The sequence below is a fragment of the Bubalus bubalis genome, chromosome 6, assembly GCF_019923935.1.
Source record: "Bubalus bubalis isolate 160015118507 breed Murrah chromosome 6, NDDB_SH_1, whole genome shotgun sequence".
Taxonomy (NCBI): domain Eukaryota; kingdom Metazoa; phylum Chordata; class Mammalia; order Artiodactyla; family Bovidae; genus Bubalus; species Bubalus bubalis.
In genome coordinates, this window is record NC_059162.1 from 112,997,429 (window position 1) to 113,021,596 (window position 24,168).

Genomic DNA, 24,168 nt, shown 5'->3' on the forward strand with positions numbered 1-24,168 from the left:
TTTCACTCTATGGTGTGCATTTTTGGTTTTGGCTTCTCTGGTGGCTCAGATAGTAAAGAATCTGCCTGCAATGCGGGAGACTGGGATTCGATCCCTGCGTTGGAAAGATCCCCTGGGGAAGGGAATGGCAACCCACTCCAGTATTCTTGCCTGGAGAATACCCTGGACAGATGAGCCTGGTGGGCTACTGTCCATGGGGTCGCAAAGAGTCAGACACGACTGAGCGACTAACACAAGAAGTTCATACATAAACACTTACATGTGTATCTTAAGTTTGAATGTATTCTAGCAACTCTGTGCTTTCACTCTGTTGTTAATACCATTTGATGCACACATTTAAAATTTTTTCATGAAGTCCAATTTTTAATTTTTTATTAGCTATTCTTTGGTGTAATTTCAAGAAATCTTTGCCAAATGTTGTGTTGTTTTCTCATATGTCTAGTTTGAAGAGTTTTATAGCTTTGGTCTTACATTTAGGTCTTTGATTTTGAGTTGAACTTTTATTTGATATTGAGCTTCCCTGGTGGCTCAGTGGTAAAGGATATGCCCGTCAATGCAGCAGACACAGGTTCAATCTCTGGGTCAGGAAGATCCCTGGAGAAGGAAATGGCAACCCACTCTAGTATTCTTCCCTAGGAAATTCCATGGACAGAAGAGCCTGGTGGGGTTTCAAAAGAGTCTGACACGAATTAGCAATTAAACAAATATAAAATAATATATGGCATTAGTAAGAGTCTAATTTTACTGCTTACATTCAGACACCCAGTTTTCCCAGCACCATTTGTTGAAAAGATGGTCCCTACTGAATACTGAGGAGAAGGCAATGGCACCCCACTCCAGTACTCTTGCCTGGAAAATCCCATGGACGGAGGAGCCTGGAGGGCTGCAGTCCATGGGGTCACTGAGGGTCAGACACGACTGAGCGACTTCACTTTCACTTTTCACTTTCATGCATTGGAGAAGGAAATGGCAACCCATTCCAGTGTTCTTGCCTGGAGAATCCCAGGGACGGGGAAGCCTGGTGGGCTGCCGTCTATGGGGTTGCACAGAGTTGGGACACAACTGAAGTGACTTAGCAGCAGCAGCATTGGATATTGTGCAGCCTTGCCCAAAATAACTTGACCATATATGTGAAGTCTATCTGGATTTAAAAGTTGTTTGAGAGCATTGATCTGATAGGAATCACTTCTATCAGAAACCAGAAATGCTTTTAGATGAATTTTTTGGGTCATATTATAAATCTCAGTGAGATTTGACTTGGCCTATCGTTTTATCTATACCTTAATTTGGTGCAAAATCAAGAGTTAGAGTGTTCATTCTTCCCAGGCATGATGTTGTATGCCTCTTCATTTATTTTATTCTAGTGTAGGTTTAAAGCTCTAACTGGACCAGAGAAAATACCATCAGTTTCCAATCCCCCAAGTGCATTGTGTAGCCTTTGTTGGCTTAGTATACGTGTTACTTTGAATGGCAAGGATGGGACAGCTGATCACATTTTTGCTGGTCTGGGGCTGGGCAGCCCAAGAAGCCCTCCCACATCGTCCCCAGGGCAGATGGGACACGGAGATGTTGTATCCTGCTGAGCACACGTGAGCATCAGTCTCTGTAGCAGGGCCACCTCGTGGGCCCGCGATGCAAGCAGTCGTATAGGCCCCACCTCAGAAGGGTCCCACAAATTCAGGAACCCCTCTGTTTTGGAGGAATTTATCCTTATCAGGACTCAACACTGTAACTTACCTTGGAGAAAAATCTGAACATAAACGATAAGATATAATAAAAGCCCAGATTAAGGTACACCCCAGTCCCTAAACAGAGAAGCAGAAGACTGACGCCTTCAGCATCAGAAGAGGACTCAGAGAGACAGGTTGGGGGCAAGGGGACAGCTCCCTGATGTCCAGGGTGTGCAGATCTTCGGGACTTGTGCTTTCTGACCCCACTGTGTCATTGCTAAGTGTTGCCTTGCCCATCGATGCTTTAGATAACAGCAACTCTTATTCCAGGAAGTTAATACAGATGTTTCAAACATCACTTCTGTTGTCTTCATCAGGAATTTCATCAGATATTTCCATATACGACAGCTCCTCCAACAGACTCTCCCCCTGAACAGTGGAAGAGGTGTTTCAGTGCGGAAGAGGAACAAAAAGACAACCAGGTTCCCTCCTGCTGAGAGAAAGCTGTCTCAGCGATGTTATATGTTTCCCTGGAAGTGAACAATGAAGGGCTCCTTGTTCGCCCATCAATCAGGAGAAAAAGTTTAAAGAGTTCTCAGATAAGGTCACATGCACCAGAGGTTGTGGGTGGGGACTGGGACAAAGGTGACTTCTGAGAGTTCAGTCCAGCCCTGTAGAGCGTGATTAGCAGAGAGGCAGAAGGTGATCAAAGGGAATGTGCCCACGCAGCCTTGCTTTGGGAATTGGATGACAAACATTTCAGTGACCTAGAATGCTCCCTAACGGGAGCAGCAAAGTCAGAGGAGATTTTCCAAGAGAAGGGAGGAAGGGACTTTCCAGGGGTGAAATTGGAGGTGATGAAACCCAGGCATGGACTTATCCTGTAATGATTAATGTATGGATGGCAAACTGCCCTCCAATGCCATGCCATTTTGCTTAAGTGACTTGATGATAAGATAAAGGGAACAAATATAGGTGGCATAGCTCAACCGGAGACTCAGTAGCTTCTGGTTTGTGTGGAGATGGCCCTGGGACTGCAGCTTCCGTGGTACGTGCTGGCTGGACTCCTGCTCTGTCTGTGCATCAAGCAATGGACCAAGTCTGAGAATATGCTGGTGGTCCCCATGGAGGGCAGCCACTCGCTTAAGCATGCAGGGAGGCCATTAATGAGCTCCAGGCCCAAGGCCACCGAGCAGTGGTTGTTCCTCTGCAGGTGAATACACACATCCAGGCAGAGCGCTTTTTCACCACGAAAATCTATGCAATTCCTGACACACAGGAAGAATATGATTCTCTCATGAGGGGTCATGTTCATCTGCTTTTTGAAAGAGGATGTTTGCTAGCACTGTTTCTGGGAGCTATGGTGTCTGTAATGACTGTTTGCTCTCTGTAAGGTCTTTTGAGGGATTCCAAGGACCTGATCAGGCACTCGAATGCCAGTTCCTTTGATGCAGTTTTAAGGGACCCTATGTACCACGGCAGGGCTGTCTTGCCGATCCAGTTCGCAGCAAGAACTGTTCCACTGTATCTCACTTGCGCAGTTTGTTGAACATGTGGTAGGCAAGGCGCGAGCTAAGAGCCTGGAATAAGACTCAAGAAGCCGTGGAAACTGCAGACGCGTTTCTTCTCTCCTGGCTGGCACAGCAGCCGTAGCAGCAGACACGCTATATTCTCTCCTCTCGTGGCTGACCCGACGGACACAGCCATGAGGCTTTAGGTGGAGCTCAGTCAGGTACAACCGCACAAAGTAGCCCGGGACCAAGCAAGTACCTCCTGAGGCGCATGCTCAGTGCTAGACAACGCGCTTAGCTGTTCAGTTCAGTTCAGTTCTCTGGCTCAGTCATGTCCGACTCTTTGCGACCCCATGGACTGCAGCAGGCCAGGCCTCCCTGTCCATCACCAACTCCCGGAGCTTACTCAAACTCGTGTCCATCAGGTCAGTGATGCCAGCCAACCATCTCATCCTCTGTCTCCCCCTTCTCTTGCCCTCAATCTTTCCCAGCATCAGGGTCTTTTCCAGTGAGTCACCTCTTTGTACCAGGTGGCCAAAGTATTGGAGTTTCAGCTTCAGCATCAGTCCTTCCTGAACGTGCCAGCCTGGCTGATTAGCTGTTTTCCCCACAGGGGCTGGCTAAGTACCTGTTGATTTCTGCTGTATTTATTTATTCATTTATTGTGTTCCCTCTGTGTGACTTAGATGTTGAGGGCACAGCATGCCCAAACTCTTTCTCATGCATTCCTAGGTTGTTAACAATGAATTCAGACCGCTTGACATTCTTCCAGAGGGTCAAGAGCATGCTCTACCCTCTGAGCCTGAAGTACATTTGCCAGGTTTCTCTCATTCCTTATGCACGTATGGCCTCTGAGCTTCTTCAGAGAGAGGTGTCACTGGTGGAGATTCTTGCCTCTGGATCCGTGTGGCTGTTCAGAGGAGACTTTGTGATGGGCTATCCACGGCCTATCATGCCCAACATTGGTGTTCATTGGTGGCATCATCTGTGCCAACAGGAAACCTTTATCTCAGGTCTGTACTGCTGCTTTTATTCAATCAGTGTTCCAAGTGGAACACATGTTTTTTAAATTAATTAATTAATTAATTTTTTTTGCCATGCTGCAGTGCCTGTGGGATCCTAGTTCCTCAACCAGGATTTGAACCTGGGCCCTTGGCAACGATGGCTTGAGTCCTAACCACTGGCTTGCCTGGGAGTTCCCAAGTGAAACATATTTTTTATAAATATCTTACTTCCAGGTGCTTAATATATATTGATCTTTCTAAAAGTTCCTACCTCGCATTCTCCTTCTAACAGTCTCTGCTGTGAATTGTTAAAGTGCCTGCAGTAGTGTGGTAAAGTTTGTGATGGTCTTTGAGAGGAGTGACAGTCAGGGATGAGGGCTGCAATAGGACTGATAAGCGATGGTGTTTGTTATTCACCTGTGATTGCCCTTTTATGTAGGCACTGTTGTAACCATTGTCCGATTTCCTCCAGCTGAGTAGAAAGGAGCACGTTTGTTGAGCTGAGAATCCATCCGTCAGGAGTTTTTGCCTGAGGGTGTTCCGTAGAAGGAGGAAAGAATAGCAGATAGCATTTGTTGAACTGATACTGGTTTTGTCTTGGAAAGGATTGTGGTTGCAGGAGACCTAAACACCAAAAAGAATCTGAAATTTCAGAGAGGTAGAGTAAGTGGAAGTGAGATAATACCGGAGAGAGAAGTCGGGGTCTCCGTGATCAGAGAAAGGAATAATTGAGCCCAACTTCTCAGAGATGGAGCTGTGCTGACCAGAAGTCTTCTGACCAGGACTTGGTGTCTGGAGTAAAATGTGGTGATGTATGGGGTTGGATTGCATGTCATATAGGTCTTCAAGGTGGGACACTGAGGTCATCAAAAAGTAGTGGTGGGGGCTGGAAGGAGGTAAACTGAGCCTATGAATGCAGTGAAGGTTGGGGCAGTGATGCTGAGAACTGAGTCTCAAAGTGGAAAGATTTGACCACATCACCAAATCTGCCCCGGCCCTGACCACTCCACGCCAAGTTTCCATAATGGGAACTACGGCTTTCCTCACAGTTTCGCAGTCTTCTCATGTTAACTCTGGATATTTGGGTTTAATTGAAATAGGACTCTTGGGGGCAGGATTTGTTTCTTAATCCACTGAGTTAGCCGTTTGTTTGTTTGTTTTTTTTTGCTGACCTTGTGTCTCATGTACTTAATTTATATTAACTTCCATGACTTTAGGTCTCTTATAGCTTTTGTATTCTTCAATTGTGGGAGATCTTTTATTGCTGATTCAGTGTCATTACTGGTAATTGGTTTGTTAATATTTTCTATTTCTTCCTGGTTCAGTCTTGGGATGTAGTCCATTTCTAAGAATCTGTCCATGTCTTCTAATTGTTCATTTTATTGGCATATAACTGTTCACAGTAATCTCTTATGATCCTTTATATGTTTTGTGTGTTTGTTGGGACTTCACCTTTCTCATTTTGGCTTTTATTTACCTGGACTTCCTTTCTTCTTGATGACTCTGACTGAAAGTTTATCAACTTTATTTTTTCAAAGAATCAGTTCTTTGTTTCATTGATCTTTTAAATTTCTGGCTTAAGCTTTATGATTTTTTTTCTTTATATTCTTCTGGATTTTGATTATTCTTTGTAGTTACTTTGGGTGTAAGTTCAGGTTATTTCAGATTTTTCTTATTTCATGAGCTATGCTTGTATGGCTAAAAACGTTCCTTTTAGAACTACTTTTACTGTTTCCCATAGATTTTGGATTATCACGTTTTCATTTTTATTTGTCTTGAGGTATTTGTTTAATTTCTTCAATGACCCACTGACTGTAACACATTGTTTTGTCTCCATGCGTTTCTGCAGCTTTTTTTGTAGTTCAGTTTTAGTTTCATAACATCATGGTTGGAAAAGGTGTTTGATGTGATTTCAGTATTCTCGAGTTTAGTGACACTTGATTTGTGTGATTTATCAAGACTGATATGTACACTTGAAAAGAATGTGTGTTTTTCTGCTTTTGGATGGAATGTTTTGCATATATCTATTAAGCCTAACTGGTCTAATGTGTTGTTTAGGACCAGTGTTTCCATATTGGTTTTCTGTCTGAATGCTGTGTCCATTGATGTATGTGGCATTTTAAATCACCCTAATATTGTTGCTTACTGTCACCTTGTCTTTTATGTCTGCTAATACTTGCTATTTGTTTTTAAGTGCTCCTATGTTGGGGCCACATATGTCTGCATATGTATCTAATGGTGGCCTGCTGGTAGGTTAATCTGGGTCCTGGAGTCCCTGTCTGTAGAGCCCAGGTTTCCTGGAGCTGGTGTCAGTCTGCTGGAGGGTGGGGTGAGGTCCAGGGGTGTCCTGGGCTTGCGCTGGTGCACTGGTAGGTAAGTCCAGGTCCTTGGCGCTGTGGTGCACGGGGCCTGGTCCTGGGCCTTCTGGTGGGTGGGGCCAGGTCCCAGGTGGCCTGTTCTCAGAGGGTTAATGCAGCTGCCTACTACTGGCTGGCTCTGTGTCTCCACTCAACTAGCTACTTGGCCTGGAGTATCCTAGTACTAGTGCTGACTAATTGACGGGTGAGGCTGTGTCCCGATGTTAATGAGGCAGAGGATGATCCAAACGGCACTTGCTGACACAGTATCATCGTGAATGAAGCTCTCCAGAATTGCTGCTGCTCATGTCTATATCCCAGGATGATCTCTGTTTGTCTTTTGCCTTTCTGGAAGGTTCTTCAATATCAGCAGGGGGGTCTGACCCAGGTTCCTTTCAGATTACTTCTTCCCTACATCCTGAAGTGTGTGAGATTTCGTGTGCACCCTTTGAGAGTGGTGGAGAAGGAAATGGCAACCCACTCCAGTACTCTTGCCTGGAGAGTCCCATGGACGGAGGAGCCTGGTAGCCTGCAGTTTATGGGGTTGCACAGAGTCAGACACAACTGAGCGACTTCACTTCACTCGCTTCACTCACTTCATACTTTATCACTGGAGAAGGAAATGGCAGCCTACTCCAGTGTTCTTGTCAGGAGAGTCCCATGGACAGAGGAGCCTGGCTGGCCGTGGTCCATGGGTTGCAGAGAGTTGGACATGACTGAAGTGATTAAGCATGCATGCATTTGAGAGTGGGGTCTCTATGCCCTATGGCTCCTGACTCTCCTAAAAGGAAGCCCCACTGACCTTCCAAACCCAACATTCTGGAAGTTCCTCTTCCTGGTTCTGGACCCCCAGGCTGGGACCCCAATGTGGGGTCATATCCCTCACTTCTTAGGGAAGGTCTGCAATTGTAATTCTCCCGCATTTGTGGGCTGTTTGCCCAGGGGTACGGGTCTTGTCTCCACCTCTCTTACACATCTTGTTGTCATTCCATCTTTACATATTTAGTTGTGAAAGATTCTTTCAGCTAGTCTTCAGGTCTTTCTCATCAATGTTTATTCTGTAAATTGTAATATTGGTGTGCCTGAGGGAGGAAGTGATCTCAGGGTCTCCCCAGTCCGATATCTTGGCCACTTTTCTCAGTGTAAATTAATGAGATAGTTCACATTTTAAAATTTCATACTAAGTCTTCAGAATCTGCTGTACAGTTTAACTTACAGACATATCAATTTAGACTACATATTTCAAGTGCTCAATAGTCACATGTAGCTAGTGGCTACCATAATAGCATATGATCAACATTTGTAAACATTACGTAGATAAACCAAAAGACGTATATTTTCATTTTTTGTTAGAAAACCCAACATCCCTAGTTCTGAAAATGATATCTTAAAATATTTCTTAATTTAACTGAATTTTCTCAATTTACGTTTAGAATTTTTAATAGTTTTTACTTTAAAAATATGGCTACTAGACTGGCACACAAAGTTTCGACTGTTGTGTTTTATTTATTTGGAAAGTTTGCCTTTCCAAAATGTTTAATTGTGGCACAATACCCCAGCATGATTTACTATCTTGACCATTGTATGTGTACACTTTAATAGTGTTAATTATACTGACATTACTGTGCAGCCAATCTCCAGAATGCTTCATTATGAAAAACTGAAACTCTCTACCCCTTAAATATCTCCCCATTTCCCCTACTCCACAGTTCTTGGGAACCACCATTTTACTTTCTGCCTCTATGAATTTGAGTACTCTAGGTTCCTCATATTAGTGGAATCGTACAGTATTTTTCTTTTCAATACTTAGTATTTCACTTAGCAGGCTGGCTTCGGGGTTTATTCGTGTTGTGTATATGTTGTTCAAATTTCCTTTCTTTTTAAGACTGAATAATAATCCATTGTATAGACAGACCACAGTTTGCTTATCTGTTTATCTGCCAGTGAACATGGGTTGCTTTCATCTTCTGGGTATTGTGAATAATGCTGCTATGAACACGGGTGTATAAATATGTCTTTGAGACTCTGCTTTCAATTCTTTTGGGTATATACCCACAAGGGCAATGGTTGGATCATCTGCTTTTTTTTTTTTTTAATTTTTTGAGGAACTTCCATCCTGTTTTCCACAGCGACTACACCATTTAATATTTTCAGCAACAGTACATGAGGGGTTCAATTTCTTCACATCCTCTCCAAGTCTTGTTATCTTTTTTCTTTCTTTTATTTTTTAATGATAGTTGTCCTAATAGGTTGGAGAAGGCAATGGCACCCCACTCCAGTACTCTTGCCTGGAAAATCCCATGGACGGAGGAGCCTGGTGGGCTGCAGTCGATGGGGTCGCTAAGAGTCGGGCACGACTGAGCGACTTCACTTTCACTTTTCAGTTTCATGCATTGGAGAAGGAAATGGCAACCCACTCCAGTTTTCTTGCCTGGAGAATCCCAGGGACGGGGGAGCCTGGTGGGCTGCCGTCTATGGGGTCACGCAGAGTCGGACACGACTGAAGCGACTTAGCAGCAGCAGTCCTAATAGGTGTGACCCAACATCTTGTTGAAGTTTTGATTTTCATTTCCCTAATGATTAATGATGTTAAGCATCTTTCATTGCTCATTGGTCATTTGCACATATGACCAACGTTTAAGTCCTTTGTCCATTTTTGAGTCAGGTCTTTTGTTGTTGAGTTATAGGAGTTCTCTGTATATTCTGGATATTAATCCCTTATCAGATATATTTCATGTATGACTCTTCACAACCCCATAGACTATACAGTCCATGGAATTCTCCAGGCCAGAATACTGGAGTGGGTAGCTTTTCCCTTCTCCAAGGGATCTTCTCAACCCAGGGATCAAACATAAATATTTTCTTCCATTCTATGGTCTGTCTTTTTATTCTGTTGATAATATCTTTTGATGCACACATTTAAAAATTTTTTCATGAAGTCTAATTTGTTAATTTTTCATTAACCATGCTTTGGTGTAATTTCCAAGAAATCTTCATGAAATGCAATGTTCTGAAGTTTTGTCCTATGTCTTCTTCAAAGAGGTTTATAGGTTTAGGTCTACATTTATGTCTTTGATCCATTTTGAGTCAAACTTTTATATGGCATTTGTAAGAGTCCAAATTCATTGTTCACATTTGGACATCCAGTTTTCCTGGCACCATTTGCTGAGAGGACTGTCCCTTTTGAATATTCTTTGCACCCTTGCCAAAAATAACTTGACCATATATGTGAAGTCTATATCTTTTAATTTGAAAAATTTATTTAAAAGTTGTGTGGCAAATATGTGTGGGAGTATTGATATGATAGGAGCTACTCCTATCAGAAGCCAGAAATGCTTTTTGTTCTTGTTGTTTAGAGCTAAGTGTGTCTAAGTTGTGTCTACTCAAAGGACTGTAGCCCACCAGACTTCTCTGTCCATGGGATTTCCCAGGCAAGAATACTGGGGTGGATAGCCATTCCCTTCTCCAGGGGATCTTCCTGACCCCGGGAACCTGGGTCTTCTGCATTGCAGGTAGATTCTTTACCATTGGAGCTACCAGAGAAGTGCTTTTAGGTGAATTAAAAAAAATATATATTTTTGTTCATAATACAAGTCCTGGTGACATTTTGCTCGATCTGCCATTACATCTATAGCTTAATTTGGGGGCAAAATCAAGAATGTCAGAGTGTTAAATCTCCCTATGCATGAGGCTGAATACATCTTCAATTATTTTATTCTAGTCTAGATGTACATTTCTAACGGTAGCAGAGAAAACACCACACTCCTTGCCAATCCCGTAAGTGCACCATGTACCCTCACTTGGTTCATAGTATCCATGTAGGTTGAGTGCCAAACACAGGGCAGCTGATCACAGTGAGAGAAGCCAGAAAGTTGTCCCGTAATCTTTATGACATGCAGTCAAGAGCTGGACAATTAACAGGGGTCACTGAGTTCTTACCAGAGCGAAGGTAATCCAACCCAGCTTACCTGCTGTTTGTGCCACCAGATAAGGTGCCTCCAGATTCACTGGTGGCAGCAAAACCAAATAGCAACTTCTCTTGCTAAGAACACTGACAGCAGCTTCAACAGCGGCAGCAAACCTGAATACCCAGCATCTCAGCCATCTTCCTTCCTTCCCTTCAATGTGTTTATACCCTGAAAGTAGACAGAAGCAGCCTTGATCCTACAGACTCAGGAAATTCTGCATGGCTGTATATAGAAGTGAATGAGGGAGACAGATGATAGGGTAAAACCTGGGAGCAGAGGATAGAGACTGAGTCTCAGGGAAATCATGCAGTTATAGGGCTGGGACAGAAAGAAGATCCAGAAAAAGAGAGCATAGATGTTGCTGTTGGGGCTCCAGCAAACCTTGGACCCACAAACTCCAAGGATGGTTAAAACAAAGTCCCCCGGCACAGTGACAGCATGTGTGACCCAGGAGGCATCTTGGTGTGCACTTGTTTGCCCAGGACAGGAATCTGCAATGTACATGCATCCCTAATGGGGATGAGTTTCTCCCAAAGGGAAGCATCATGTGGCCCAGAACAGGATGTCCTTATGGCCAAAGCCACGGATGCAGAAGAGGGTGCTCAGTGAGAGAGGGAGCTGGGTGGCTCAGGGAGTGCTCCCCCTTCATCGTGATGTCAGTGTCCTCCGAGCACACGTGGGCATCAGTCTCTGTATCAGGGCCGACATCACGGGCAGGTGACCCAAGCAACTGTGCAAGGTCCCACCAACTCTGGAGCCCATTGGCTTTAGAGGAATCCATCCATAACAGGACTTAGGTCGGTAACTGACCTTGGAGAAAAATCTGAACATAAACTCCAAGATGTAATAAAGGCCCAGATAAGTAAAAGCCCCAGTCCCTAAATAGAGTAGCGAAAGATTGGCACCTTTAGCAGCATAAAAGGAATTCAGAGACCCTCCTCTGAGGCCAGGGGATAGTTCCCTCCTGTCCTATGGTATGTAGATCGTGAGGGCTGGCCCTAACTGACTCCACTGTGTCATCACTAAGAGTTCTCTTGCCCACTGACACTTTCAGTTCAGTTCAGTTCAGTCACTCAGTCGTGTCAGAATCTTCGTGACCCCATGGACCACAGCACTCTAGGCCTCCCTGTCTATTACCAACTCCCGGAGTTTACTCAAACTCATCTCCATTGAGTCAGTGATGCCATCCAGCCATCTCATCCTCTGTCATCCCCTTCTCCTCCTGCCTTCAATCTTCCCAGCATCTTTCCCAGCAATTATTTTATTCTAGTCTAGATGTATATTTCTAACTGTAGCAGAGAAAACACCACACTCCTTGCCAACCCCATAAGTGCACCGTGTACCCTCACTTGGTTCATAGTATCCATGTAGGTTGAGTACCAAACACAGGGCAGCTGATCACAGTCAGGGAAGCCAGAAAGTTGTCCTGTAATCTGTATGACATGCAGTTAAGAGCTGGACAATTAAGAGGGGTCACTGAGTTCTTAGTGAGTCAGTTCTTATCAGGTGGCCAAAGTATTGGAGTTTCAGCTTCAACATCAGTCCTACCAATGAACACTCAGGACTGATCTCCTTTAGGATGGACTGGTTGGATCTCCTTGCAGACTCTCAAGAGTCTTCTCCAACACCACAGTTCAAAAGCATCAATTCTTCGGTGCTCAGCTTTCTTTATAGTCCAACTCTCACATCCATACATGACCACTGGAAAAACCATAGCCTTGATTAGACGGACCTTGGTTGACAAAGTAATGTGTCTGCTTTTTAATATGCTGTCTAGGTTGGTCATAACTTTCCTTCCTAGGAGTTAGTGTCTTTTAATTTCATGGCTGCAGTCACCATCTGCAGTGATTTTGGAGCCCAAAGAAATAAAGTCAGCCACTGTTTCCACTGTTTACCCATCCATTTCCCATGAAGTGATGGGACCGGATGCCATGATCTTAGTTTTCTGAATGTTGAGCTTTAAGCCAACTTTTTCACTCTCCTCTTTCACTTTCATCAAGAGGCTCTTCAGTTCTTCACTTTCTGCCATAAGGGTGGTATCATCTGCATATCTGAGGTTATTGATATTTCTCCCAGCAACCTAGATTCCAGTTTGTGCTTCCTCCAGCCCAGCATTTCTCATGATATACTCTGTATATAAGTTAAATAAGCAGGATGACAACATACAGCCTTGATGTACTCCTTTTCCTATTTGGAATCAGTCTGTTGTTTCATGTCCACTTCTAACTGTTGCTTCCTGACCTGCATATAGGTTTCTCAAGAGGCAGGTCTGGGATTCCCATCTCTTTCAGAATTTTCCAAAGTTTATTGTGATCTACACAGTCAAAGGCTTTGGCATAGTCAATAAAGCAGAAATAGATGTTTTTCTGGAACTCTTTTGCTTTTTTTATGACCCAGCAGATGTTGACAATTTGATCTCTGGTTCCTATGCCTTTTCTAAATCCAGCGTGAACATCTGGAAGTTAACGGTTCATGTATTGCTGAAGCTTGGCTTGGAGAATTTTGAGCATTACTTTGCTAGGATGTGAGATGAGTGCAACTGTGTGGTAGTTTGAGCATTCTTTGGCATTGCCTTTCTTTGGGATTGGAATGAAAACTGACCTTTTCCAGTCCTGTGGCCACTGCTGAATTTTCCAAATTTGCTGGCATATTGAGAGCAACACTTTCATAGCATCATTTTTCAGGATTTGAAATAGCTCAACTGGAATTCCATCACCTCCACTAGCTTTGTTCGTAGAGATGCTTCCTAAGGCCCACTTGACTTCACATCCAGGATGTCTGGCTCTAGGTGAGTGATCACACCATCGTGATTATCTGGGTCATGAAGATCTTTTTTGTACAGTTCTTCTGTGTATTCTTGCCACCTTTTCTTAATATCTTCTGCTTCTGTTAGGTCCATACTGTTTCTGCCCTTTATTGAGCCCATCTTTGCATGAAATGTTCCCTTGGTATCTCTAATTTTCTTGAAGAGATCTCTAGTCTTTCCCATTCTATTGTTTTCCTCTATTTCTTTGCACTGATCGCTGAGGAAGGCTTTCTTATCTCTTCTTGCTATTCTTTGGAACTCTGCATTCAGATGCTTATATCTTTCCTTTTCTCCTTTGCTTTTCACTTCTCTTCTTTTCACAGCTATTTGTAAGGCCTCCCCAGACAGCCATTTTGCTTTTTTGCATTTCTTTTTCTTTGATCCCTGTCTCCTCTACCATGTCACGAACCTCCATCCATAGTTCATCAGGCACTCTATCTATCAGATCTAATCCCTTAAATCTATTTCTCACTTCCACTGTATAACCATAAGGGATTTAATTTAGGTCATACCTGAATGGTTTAGTGGTTTCCCCCACTTTATTCAATTTCAGTCTGAATTTGGCAATAAAGAATTCATGATCTGAGCCACAGTCAGTTCCTGGTCTTGTTTTTGCTGACTGTATAGAGCTTCTCCATCTTTGGCTGCAAAGAATATAATCAATCTGATTTTGGTGTTGACCATCTGGTGATGTCCATGTGTAGAGTCTTCTCTTGTGTTGTTGGAAGAGGGTGTTTGCTATGACCACTGTGTTCTCTTGGCAAAACTCTCAGCCTTTGCCCTGCTTCATTCTGTATTTCAAGGACAAATTTGCCTGTTACTCCAGGTGTTTCTTGACTTCCTACCTTTGCATTCCAGTCCCCTATAATGAAAAGGACATCTTTTTTGGGTGTTAGACCTATAATGTCTTGTAGGTCTTCATATAACCATTCAACTTCAGCTTCTTCAGCGTTACTGGTTGGGGCATAGACTTGGATTATTGTGATATTGCATGGTTTGCCTTGGAAACAAACAGAGATCATTCTGTCGTCTTTGAGATTGCACCCAAGTACTGCATTTCAGACTCTTTTGTTGACTATGATGGATGCTCCATCTCTTCTAAGGGATTCCTTCCCATAGTAGTAGATATAATGGTCATCTGAATTAAATTCACCCATTCCAGTCCATTTTAATTCGCTGATTCCAAAAAATATTGACATTCACTCTTGCCGTCTCCTGTTTGACCACTTTCAATTTGCCTTGATTCATGGACATGAACTTCCAGATGTTCAAGCTGGTTTTAGAAAAGGCAGAGGAACCAGAGATCAAATTGCCAACATCTGCTGGATCACTGAAAAAGCAAGAGAGTTCCAGAAAAACATGTACTTCTGCTTTATTGACTATGCCAAAGCCTTTGACTGTGTGGATCACAACAAACTTTGGAAAATTCTGAAAGAGATGGGAATCCCAGACCACCTGACCTGCCTCTTGAGAAACCTATATGCAGGTCAGGAAGCAACAGTTAGAAGTGGACATGGAACAACAGACTGGTTACAAATAGCGAAAGGAGTATGTCAAGGCTGTATATATGCAGAATACATCATGAGAAACACTGGGCTGGAGGAAGCACAAACTGGAATCTAGGTTGCTGGGAGAAATATCAATAACCTCAGATATGCAGATGACACCACCCTTATGGCAGAAAGTGAAGAGGAACTAAAAAGCCTCTAGATGAAAGTGAAAGAGGAGAGTGAAAAAGTTGGCTTAAAGCTCAACATTCAGAAAACTAAGATCATGGCATTGGGTCCCATCACTTCATGGCAAATAGATGGGGAAACAGTGGCTGACTATTTTTCTGGGCTCCAAAATCACTGCAGATGGTGACTGCAGCCATGAAATTAAAAGACACTTACTCCTAGGAAGGAAAGTTATGACCAACCTAGACAGCATATTAAAAATCAGAGACATTACTTTGTCAACCAAGGTCCATCTAGTCAAGGCTACGGTTTTTCCAGTGGTCATGTATGGATGTGAGAGTTGGACTATAAAGAAAGCTGAGCACCAAAGAATTGATGCTTTTGAACTGTGGTGTTGGAGAAGACTCTTGAGAGTCCCTTGGACTGCAAGGAGATCCAACCAGTCCATCCTAAAGGAGATCAGTCCTGGGTGTTCTTTGGTAGGACTGATGTTGAAGCTGAAACTCCAATATTTTGGCCACCTGATGTGCAGAGCTGACTCATTGGAAAAGACCCTGATGCTGGGAAAGTTTGAAGGCAGAAGGAGGAGGGGATGACAGAGGATGAGATGGTTGGATGGCATCACCGACTCGATGGACATGGGTTTGGGTGGACTCCGGGAGTTGGTGATGGACAGGGAGGCCTGACGTGCTGCAGTCCACGGGGTTAGAAAGATTCGGACACGACTGAGTGACTGAACTAAACTGACTGAACTGAACATTCCAGGTTCCTTTGCAATATTGCTCTTTACAGCATCGGACCTTGCTTCTATCTCCAGTCCCATCCACAACTGGGTGTTGTTTTTGCTTTGGCTCTGTCTCTTCATTCTTTCTGGAGTTATTTCTCCACTGATCTCCATTAGCATATTGGGTGCCTACTGACCTGTGGAGTTCATCTTTCAGTGTCCTATCATTTTGCCTTTTCATACTGTTCATGGGGTTCTCAAGGCAAGACTACTGAAGTGGTTTGCCATTCCCTTCTCCAGTGGACCATATTTTGTCACAACTCTCCACCAAGACCCATCCATCTTGGGTGGCCCTACACGGCATGGCTTAGTTTTCATTGAGTTAGACAAGGCTGTGGTCCATGTGATTAGATTGGAGATAATCTTGAGAGGAGATTCTCCACGTCCCCCACCTCCAAGGTAAGGAGCAATGGCTGCACTTTGCTGGAGCAGCCATGAAGAGACACCCCATGTCCAAGTTAAGAGATACCCCAGTAAGATGGTAGGCACTGAGAGAGGGCATCAGCGGGCAGACAGACTGAAATCACAATCACAGAAACTAACCAATCTAATCACTGACACTTTAGATAACAGCAATTCTAATTCTATGAAGTGCAAACAGAATTAACCAACTCTTCAGCTCTCTTCCTCAAGGATCCCTCCAGATATTTGGATGTTTGACAGCTGTCCCAATAGACTCTTCCCTGAACATTGCAAGAGGTGTCTCAGTGTTGAACAGGAAAAAATGGACAGTGAACGCCCCCTATCTGCTAAGAGAAAACTATCATAGCAATGTCATGTATTAATATCTCCCTGGAGGTGCTCTGAGTTCACTCATGAATAGGGAGAAAGAGTTTAAAGAGTTCTCACATAAGGTCACATTCAGCAGAGGTTCTGGGTGGGGACTGGGGCAGAGGTGACTCCTCAGCGTTCAGTCCAGCCCCAGAGAAATGGTTAGCAGAGAGGTAGGAGGAGATCAAGGGAATGGGCAGGCACAGCCTTGCTTTGGGTCTTGGATGAATAACAAGAAAGTGAACTAGAATGCTCCCCAGGGGAAGCAGTAGGTCAGAGGAGTTTTTCCAAGATAAGGGGGAGTGATCTTTCTTTGGGTGAAACCAGAGGTGATGAAACATGGGCATAGATTTATCTTGTAATGATTAATGTTCAGAGGGCTCAGCGCCTTCCAATGACATGCCATTTTGCTTAAGTGACTTGATGATAAGGTAAAGATATGGGAACAAATATAGATGGCACAGCCCCACCAGTGACGGAGCACCTTCTGGTTTGTGCGGAGATGGCCCTGGGACTGCAGCTTCGGCGGCAGGTGCTGGCTGGACTCCTGCTCTGTCTGTGCGTCGGGCGATGGGCCAAGGCTGGGAAGGTGCTGGTGGTCCCCATGGAGGGCAGCCACTGGCTCAGCATGCGGGAGGCTGTGCGGGAGCTCCACGCCAGAGGTCACCAAGCAGTGGTCCTGTCTCCGGAGGTCAACGTTCACATCAAGGCAGAGGACTTTTTCACCATGAAAACCTATGCCATTCCGTACACCCAGGATGATTTTGATTACTTCCTGATGGGCAGTTTTAATATGTTTTTTGAAACAGTGCATTTTCTAACACTGTTTTGGAAAACTATGACAGCTACGAAGAATCTGTCTTTGGCCTTTGCAAGGTCTTGTGAGGCACTGTTGTATAACAAGGACCTGATCAGAGACCTGAATGCCAGTTCCTTTGATGTGGTTTTAACGGACCCTGTTTACCCCTGCGGGGCAGTGCTGGCTAAGTACCTGTCCATTCCTGCTGTGTTTTCCTTGCGTTTCCTTCCCTGTGACTTAGATGTTGAGGGCACAGCATGCCCAAACCCTTTCTCTTATGTTCCTAAGTTGTTAACAAGGAATTGAGACCACATGACATTCTTCCAAAGGGTCAAGAACTTGCTCTACCCTCTAAGCCTGAAGTACCTTTGCCATTTTTCTTTCACTCCTTATGCACGTATGGCCTCTGAGCTTCTTCAGAGAGAGGTGTCACTGGGGGCGATTTTTGGCTCTGCATCTGTGTGGCTGTTCAGAGGAGACTTTGTGATGGACTACCCTCGGCCGATCATGCCCAACATGGTGTTCATTGGGGGTTTCAACTGTGGAAACAGGAAACCATTATCTCAGGTCTGTACTGCTGCTTTTGTTCAATCAGTGTTCCAAGTGGAGCACATTATTTTCAATGAAAAAATTAAAAAAAATTTTATGCCATGCTTCACATCTTATGGGATCCTAGTTCACCCACCAGAGACTTAACCCAAGCCCTTGGCAGTAAATGCTTGGAGTCTTAACCACATGTCAACCAGGGAATTCCCAAGTGAAATATATTTTTAGGAAACAATGTATTTCCAGCTTCTTTCTTATCTACTGTTCTTTCTAAAGAGTCTAACCTTCAAGTTCCTTCTGGTAGTCTTTGGTGACATAAGTTGTTAAAATGCCTCAAGCAGTGTAGTAGAAGTTTGTGATAGTCTTTGAGGGGGCTTCCCTGTTAGTTCAGCTGGTAAAGAATCCACCTGCAATGCAGGAGACTCCAGTTTGATTCCTGGGTCAGGAAGATCTGATGGAGAAGGGATAGTCTACCCACTTTAGTATTCTGGGGCTTCCCTGGTGGATCAGATGGTAAAGAATCTGCCTGCAATGTGGGAGACCTGGGTTTGATCCCTGGGTTGGGAATACCATCTGGAGAAGGGAACAGCCACCCACTTCAGTATTCTGGCCTGGAGATGTTCATGGACAGGCTACGGGCTACAGTCCTGACAGTCCATGGGGTGCAAAGAGTTGGACATGACTGAGCTAATTTCACTTTCCTTTCACTTTGAGAGGAAGGAGAGACAGAGATTATGTTCAGTAACAGGTTGACAAGAAATGGTGTGATTCCACCACGATTGTCCCTTGTAAAGGTAGTGTTGTAACTGTTGTGCAACTTTCTTCAGCTTAGTAGGAGCAGAGAACTTGAGCTATGAATCCATCCATAAGGGATTTTACATTGAGGTCTTCAAATGAAGGATGAGAGAACTGGCAAAATATATTTATTGAACTGATAATTCTTAGTGGTTTTGTCTTGGAAGGGATTGAGGTGTGATCACAGGAAACCTAACACCCAGAGGAAACAAGTTTCAGAGAGGTCAAATAAATTAAGTGGAAATGAAATAATGCTGGACAGAGAAGTTGGGCTCTCTATGATCAGAGAAAGGAATAACAGATCCAGCTTTTCCGAGATGGAGCTGTGCTGACCGGAAGTCTTCTGACCAGGAGTTGGTGTCTGGAGAAAAATGTGGGGGTGTACAGAGCTAGATTGGGCTTTTCTAGTGGCTTAGCTGGTAAAGAATCCACCTGCAATGTGGGAGACCTCGGTTTGATCCCAAGATTGGGAAGATCCCTGGGAGAAGGGAAAGGCTACCCACTCCAGTTTTCTGGCCTGGGAAATTCCATGGACTGAGAAAAGAAGAGAAGCTAAAGGAAAAGGAGAAAAGGAAAGATATATCCATTTGAATGCTGAGTTTCAAAGAATAGCAAGCCTTCTTCAGCAATCAATGCAAAGAAATAGAAGGAAAGAATAGAATGGGAAAGACTAAAGATATCTTCAAGAAAATTAGAGATACCAAGGGAACATTTCATGCAAAGATGGGCTCAATAAAGGCCAGAAATGGTATGGACCTAACAGAAGCAGAAGATATTAAGAAAAGGTGGCAAGAATACACAGAAGAACTACACAAAAAAGATCTTAATCACCCAGATAACCATGATGGTGTGATCACTCACCTAGAGCCAGACATCCTGGATGCAAAATCAAATGGGCCTTAGGAAGCATCACTACAAACAAAACTACAGGAGGTGATGGATTTCCAGTTGAGCTATTTCAAATCCTAAAAGATGATGCTGTGAAAGTGTTGCTGTCAATATGCCAGTAAATTTGGAAAACTCAGTAGTGGGCATAACAGGAAAAAATCAGTTTTCATTCCAATCCCAAAGAAAGGCAATACCAAAGAATGTTCACACTACCGCACAATTGCACTCATCTCACATCCTAGCAAAGTAATGCTCAAAATTCTGCAAGCAAGGCTTCAGTAGTACATGAACCATGAACTTCTAGATGTTCAAGCTAGATTTAGAAAAAGCAGAGGAACCAGAGATCAAATTGCCAACATCTGTTGGATCATTGAAAAAGCAAGAAAGTTCCAGAAAAACATCTACTTTTGCTTTATTGACTATGCCAAAGACTTTGCGTGAATCACAATAAACTGTGGAAAACTCTTCAAGAGATGGGAATACCAGACCACCTGACCTGCCTCTTGAGAAATCTGTATGCGGGTCAAGAAGCAACAGTTAGGACTGGACATGGAACAGCTGATTTGTTCCAAATAGGGAAAGGAATATGTCAAGGCTGTATATTGTCACCCTGCTCATTTAACTTAGGTGCAGAGTACATCATGAGAAACGCTGGGCTGGATGAAGCACAAGCTAGAATCAAGATTGCCAGGAGAAATATCAATTACCTCAGATATGCAGATGACACCACCCTTATGACAGAAAACAAAGAGGAACTGAAAAGCCTCTTGATGAAAGTGAAAGAAAAGAGTGAAAGAGTTGGCTTAAAGCTCAACATTCAGAAAACTAAGATCATGGCATCTAGCCCCATCACTTCATGGCAAATGGATGGGGAAACAGTGGCTGACTTTATTTTTCTGGGCTCCAAAATCACGGCAGATGTTGACTGCAGCCATGAAATTAAAAGACGCTTGCTTCTTGGAAGAAAAGCTATGATCAACCTAGACAGCATATTAAAAAGTAGAGACATAACTTTGTCAACAAAGGTCTGTCTAGTCAAAGCTATGGTATTTGAAATAGTCATGTATGGATGGGAGAGTTGTACCATAAAGAAAGCTGAGCACTGAAGAATTGATGCTTCTCAACTGTGGTGTTGGAGAAGACTCTTGAGAGTCCCTTGGAATGCAAGGAGATCCAACCAGTCAATCCTAAAGAAAATCAGTCCTGAATATTCATTGGAAGGACTGATGCTGAAACTCCAATACTTTGGCCACCTGATACGAAGTGCTGACTCATTTGAAAAGACCCTGATGCTGGGAAAGATTGAGGGCAGGAGGAGAAGGTGATGACAGAGAATGAGATGATTGGATGGCATCACCAACTCAATGGACATGGGTTTGGGTGGATTCCGAGAGTTGGTGATGGACAGGGAGGCCTGGCATGCTGTGGTTCATGGGGTCGCAAAGAGTTGGACGCGACTGAACTGATCTGAACTGATGTATGCATAAGAGGGTGCTCAGTGAGAGAGATCACTGGGCAGCACAGAGAGCCTGCTCCTATCATCCCCAGGGTGGACAGGACATGGAGATGTCGTGTCCTGCTGAGCACATGTGGGCATCAGTCTCTGTAGCAGGGCTACATCATGGGCCCGAGACACAATCTGTTGCACAGGCCCCACCTGAGAAGGCTCCCACAAATTCAGGAGCCCCTCAGTTCTGAAGAATCTGTCCTTATCAGGACTTAGGTTTGTAAATGACCTTGGAGAAAAATCTGAACACAGAGTATATGGTGTACTAGGGGTCCAGATTCATGTACACCCCCAGTTCCTAAATAGAGTAGTGGAAGATTAACATCATCAGTATCATAAGAGAAATTCAGAGAGCCTTCTCTGAGGCCAGGAGAGTGCTTGCTCCTGTCCTAGGGTGAGCTGACATTGGGGGCTGGCCCTCTCTGACCCCAGTGTGTCATTGCTAAGGGTTATCTTGCCCACTGATACTTTAGATTACAGTAGCTCTTATTCCATGGAGTAGCTACAAAATTGTCCAACAGCCATTCTACTGCAGGTGTTTCTATATTTGACATCTGCTCCAATCAAAAGACTCTCCCCCGAACATTGCAGTAGGTGTCCCAGGGTGGACCAGGAGAAAAATTGACAGCCAGTGTCCCCTCCCTACTGAGAGAAAGCTGTCTTAGGAATATCATGTATTTCCCTGGATGTGCTCCAAATTCACCAATGAATTGGGGTAAAAGAGTTTAAAGAGTTCTCAGATAAGGTCAAAATCAGCAGAGGATCTGGGTGGGGGCTGGGGCGCAGGTAATCGCTTAGAGTTCAGTCCAGCCCAACAGAAGTTGATTAGAAGAGAGGTCGGAGGTGACCAAGGGATTCTGCCGACACAGCCTTGCTCTGGGTCTTGGATGAAGAGCGAGCGAGTGAACTAGAATGCTCCCCAGAGCAAGTAGCAGAGTCATAGGAGTTTTTCCAAGATAAGGGGAAGGGATCTTTCCCACAAGGTGTAACCAGAAGTGATGAAAAAAAGGCATAGACTTACCTTATAATGATTAATGTATAGAGGGCACACCGCCTTCCAATGACATGCCATTTTGCTTAAGTGACTTGATGATAAAATAAAGATAAGGGAACAAATATAGGCAGCACAGCCCCACCAGAGAATCAGTAGCTTCTGGTTTGTGCGGAGATGGCCCTGGGACTGCAGCTTCGGCGGCAGGTGCTGGCTGGACTCCTGCTCTGTCTGTGCGTCGGGCGATGGGCCAAGGCTGGGAAGGTGCTGGTGGTCCCCATGGAGGGCAGCCACTGGCTCAGCATGCGGGAGGCCGTGCGGGAGCTCCACGCCAGAGGTCACCAAGCAGTGGTCGTTGCTCCAGAGGTCAATGTGCGCGTCAAGGCAGAGGACTTTTTCATCAAGAAAACTTATGCCATTCCGTACACCCAGGATGATTTTAATTACTTCATGATGGGCAGTTTTAATATGTTTTTTGAAAGAGTGAATTTTTTAACGCTGTTTTGGAAAACTATTGAAGCTACCAAAAATGCATCTGTGGCATTTGCAAGGTCTTGTGAGGCACTGTTGTATAACAAGGACCTGATCAGAGACCTGAATGCCAGTTCCTTTGATGTGGTTTTAACGGACCCTGTTTACCCCTGCGGGGCAGTGCTGGCTAAGTACCTGTCCATTCCTACTGTGTTTTTCTTGCGTTTCCTTCCCTGTGACTTAGATGTTGAGGGCACAGCATGCCCAAACCCTTTCTCTTATGTTCCTAAGTTGTTAACAAGGAATTCAGACCACATGACATTCTTCCAGAGGGTCAAGAACATGCTCTATCCTCTGACCCTGAAGTACCTTTGCCATTTTTCTTTCACTCCTTATGCACGTATGGCCTCTGAGCTTCTTCAGAGAGATGTGTCGCTGGGGGAGATTTTTGGCTCTGCATCTGTGTGGCTGTTCAGAGGAGACTTTGTGATGGACTACCCACGGCCAATCATGCCCAACATGGTGTTCATTGGAGGCATCAACTGTGGCAACAGGCAACAGTTATCTCAGGTCTGTACTGCTGTTTTTATTCAATCAATGTTCCAAGTGGAACACATTATTTTTAATGAAAAAATTAAGAAAAATTTTTATGCCTTGCCATACATCTTGTGGGATTCTAGTTCACCCGCCAGGGATTGAACTCAAGCCCTTGGCAGTGAGCGCTTGGAATCCAAACCACTGGACCACCAGAGAATTCCCTAGTGAAATATATATATATATATATATATATATATATATATATATATTTAAAAAGCTTACTTCCAGGTTCTTTCTTATCTACTGATCTTTCTAAAGATTTCTAACTTTCAATCTCCTTCTAGCAATTTTTGGTGAGATAAGTTGTTAAAGTACATCCAGTAGTGTAGTAAAAGTTTGTAATAGTCTTTGAGAGGAATGAGAGACAGAGGTAATGGCAATAATAGGTTGGTTAGAAATGGTGTTACTCAACCATGATTTGTAAAGGTACTGTTATAACTGTGTGACATTTTATCCAGATGAGTAGAAGCAGAGAACTTGAGCTGTGAATCCATCCATCAGGGATTTTTCACTGAGGTGTTCAACTGAAGGATGAGATAACTGGCCACCTGCATTTACTGACCTGATAATCCTTAGTGGTTTTGTCTTGGAAGAGACTGAGGTGTGATCACAGGAGACCTGACACCCAAAGGAGACAGAAGTTTCAGAGAGGTCAGATAAACTAAGTGGAAGTGAGACAGTGCTGGATAGAGAATTTGGGCTCTCTGTGATCACAGAAAGGAATAATAGACCCAGCTTTTCAGAGATGGAGCTGTGCTGACCAGAAGTCTTCTGACTAGGTGTTGGTGTCTGGAGAAAACTGTGGTGTCATACAGTGTTGGACTGCATGTCATGTAGATCTTCAGTTGGGACGCTGGGGTCCTCAAGGCTAGTGGTGGGGGCTGGAGAGGAGGTAAAGCTGAGCCGAAGAGCACAGTGGCGGAGGCGACAGTGATGCTGAGAACTGAGTGTCAAAGAGGAAGCATTCTGACCACATCACCAAACTTGCCCCAGCCCAGTCCACCCTACCCCAAGTTTCCATTATGGG

At 44.1% G+C, this 24,168-nt stretch overlaps 2 protein-coding genes across 5 annotated transcripts in view; both read left to right on the forward strand.

The window, feature by feature from the left end:
• Positions 1-24,168, forward strand: part of LOC102392295 (UDP-glucuronosyltransferase 1-6) — a 143,562-nt gene that overhangs the window by 67,490 nt on the left and 51,904 nt on the right. The window contains exon 1 of one of the 4 annotated variants that reach the window (XM_025289187.1): positions 22,236-23,114. The exons of the other annotated variants lie outside the window; for them this stretch is intronic. Within the exon in view, the coding sequence (XP_025144972.1) occupies positions 22,251-23,114 (864 nt within the window). The 5' untranslated portion in view covers positions 22,236-22,250. Of the gene's footprint in view, positions 1-22,235; positions 23,115-24,168 lie in introns of those variants that run through there. 4 annotated transcript variants of the gene reach the window in all.
• Positions 16,015-17,907, forward strand: LOC102394441 (UDP-glucuronosyltransferase 1A3-like). The gene has a single exon (XM_025289190.2). The coding sequence runs from the start codon at positions 16,987-16,989 to the stop codon at positions 17,650-17,652; it is 666 nt and encodes a 221-aa protein (XP_025144975.2). The 5' UTR covers positions 16,015-16,986; the 3' UTR covers positions 17,653-17,907.

What these genes read in the sequence shown, in the direction of transcription:
- LOC102394441 (XM_025289190.2), top strand. Translation starts at nt 16,987, where the DNA reads ATGGGAACAAATATAGATGGCACAGCCCCACCAGTGACGGAGCACCTT.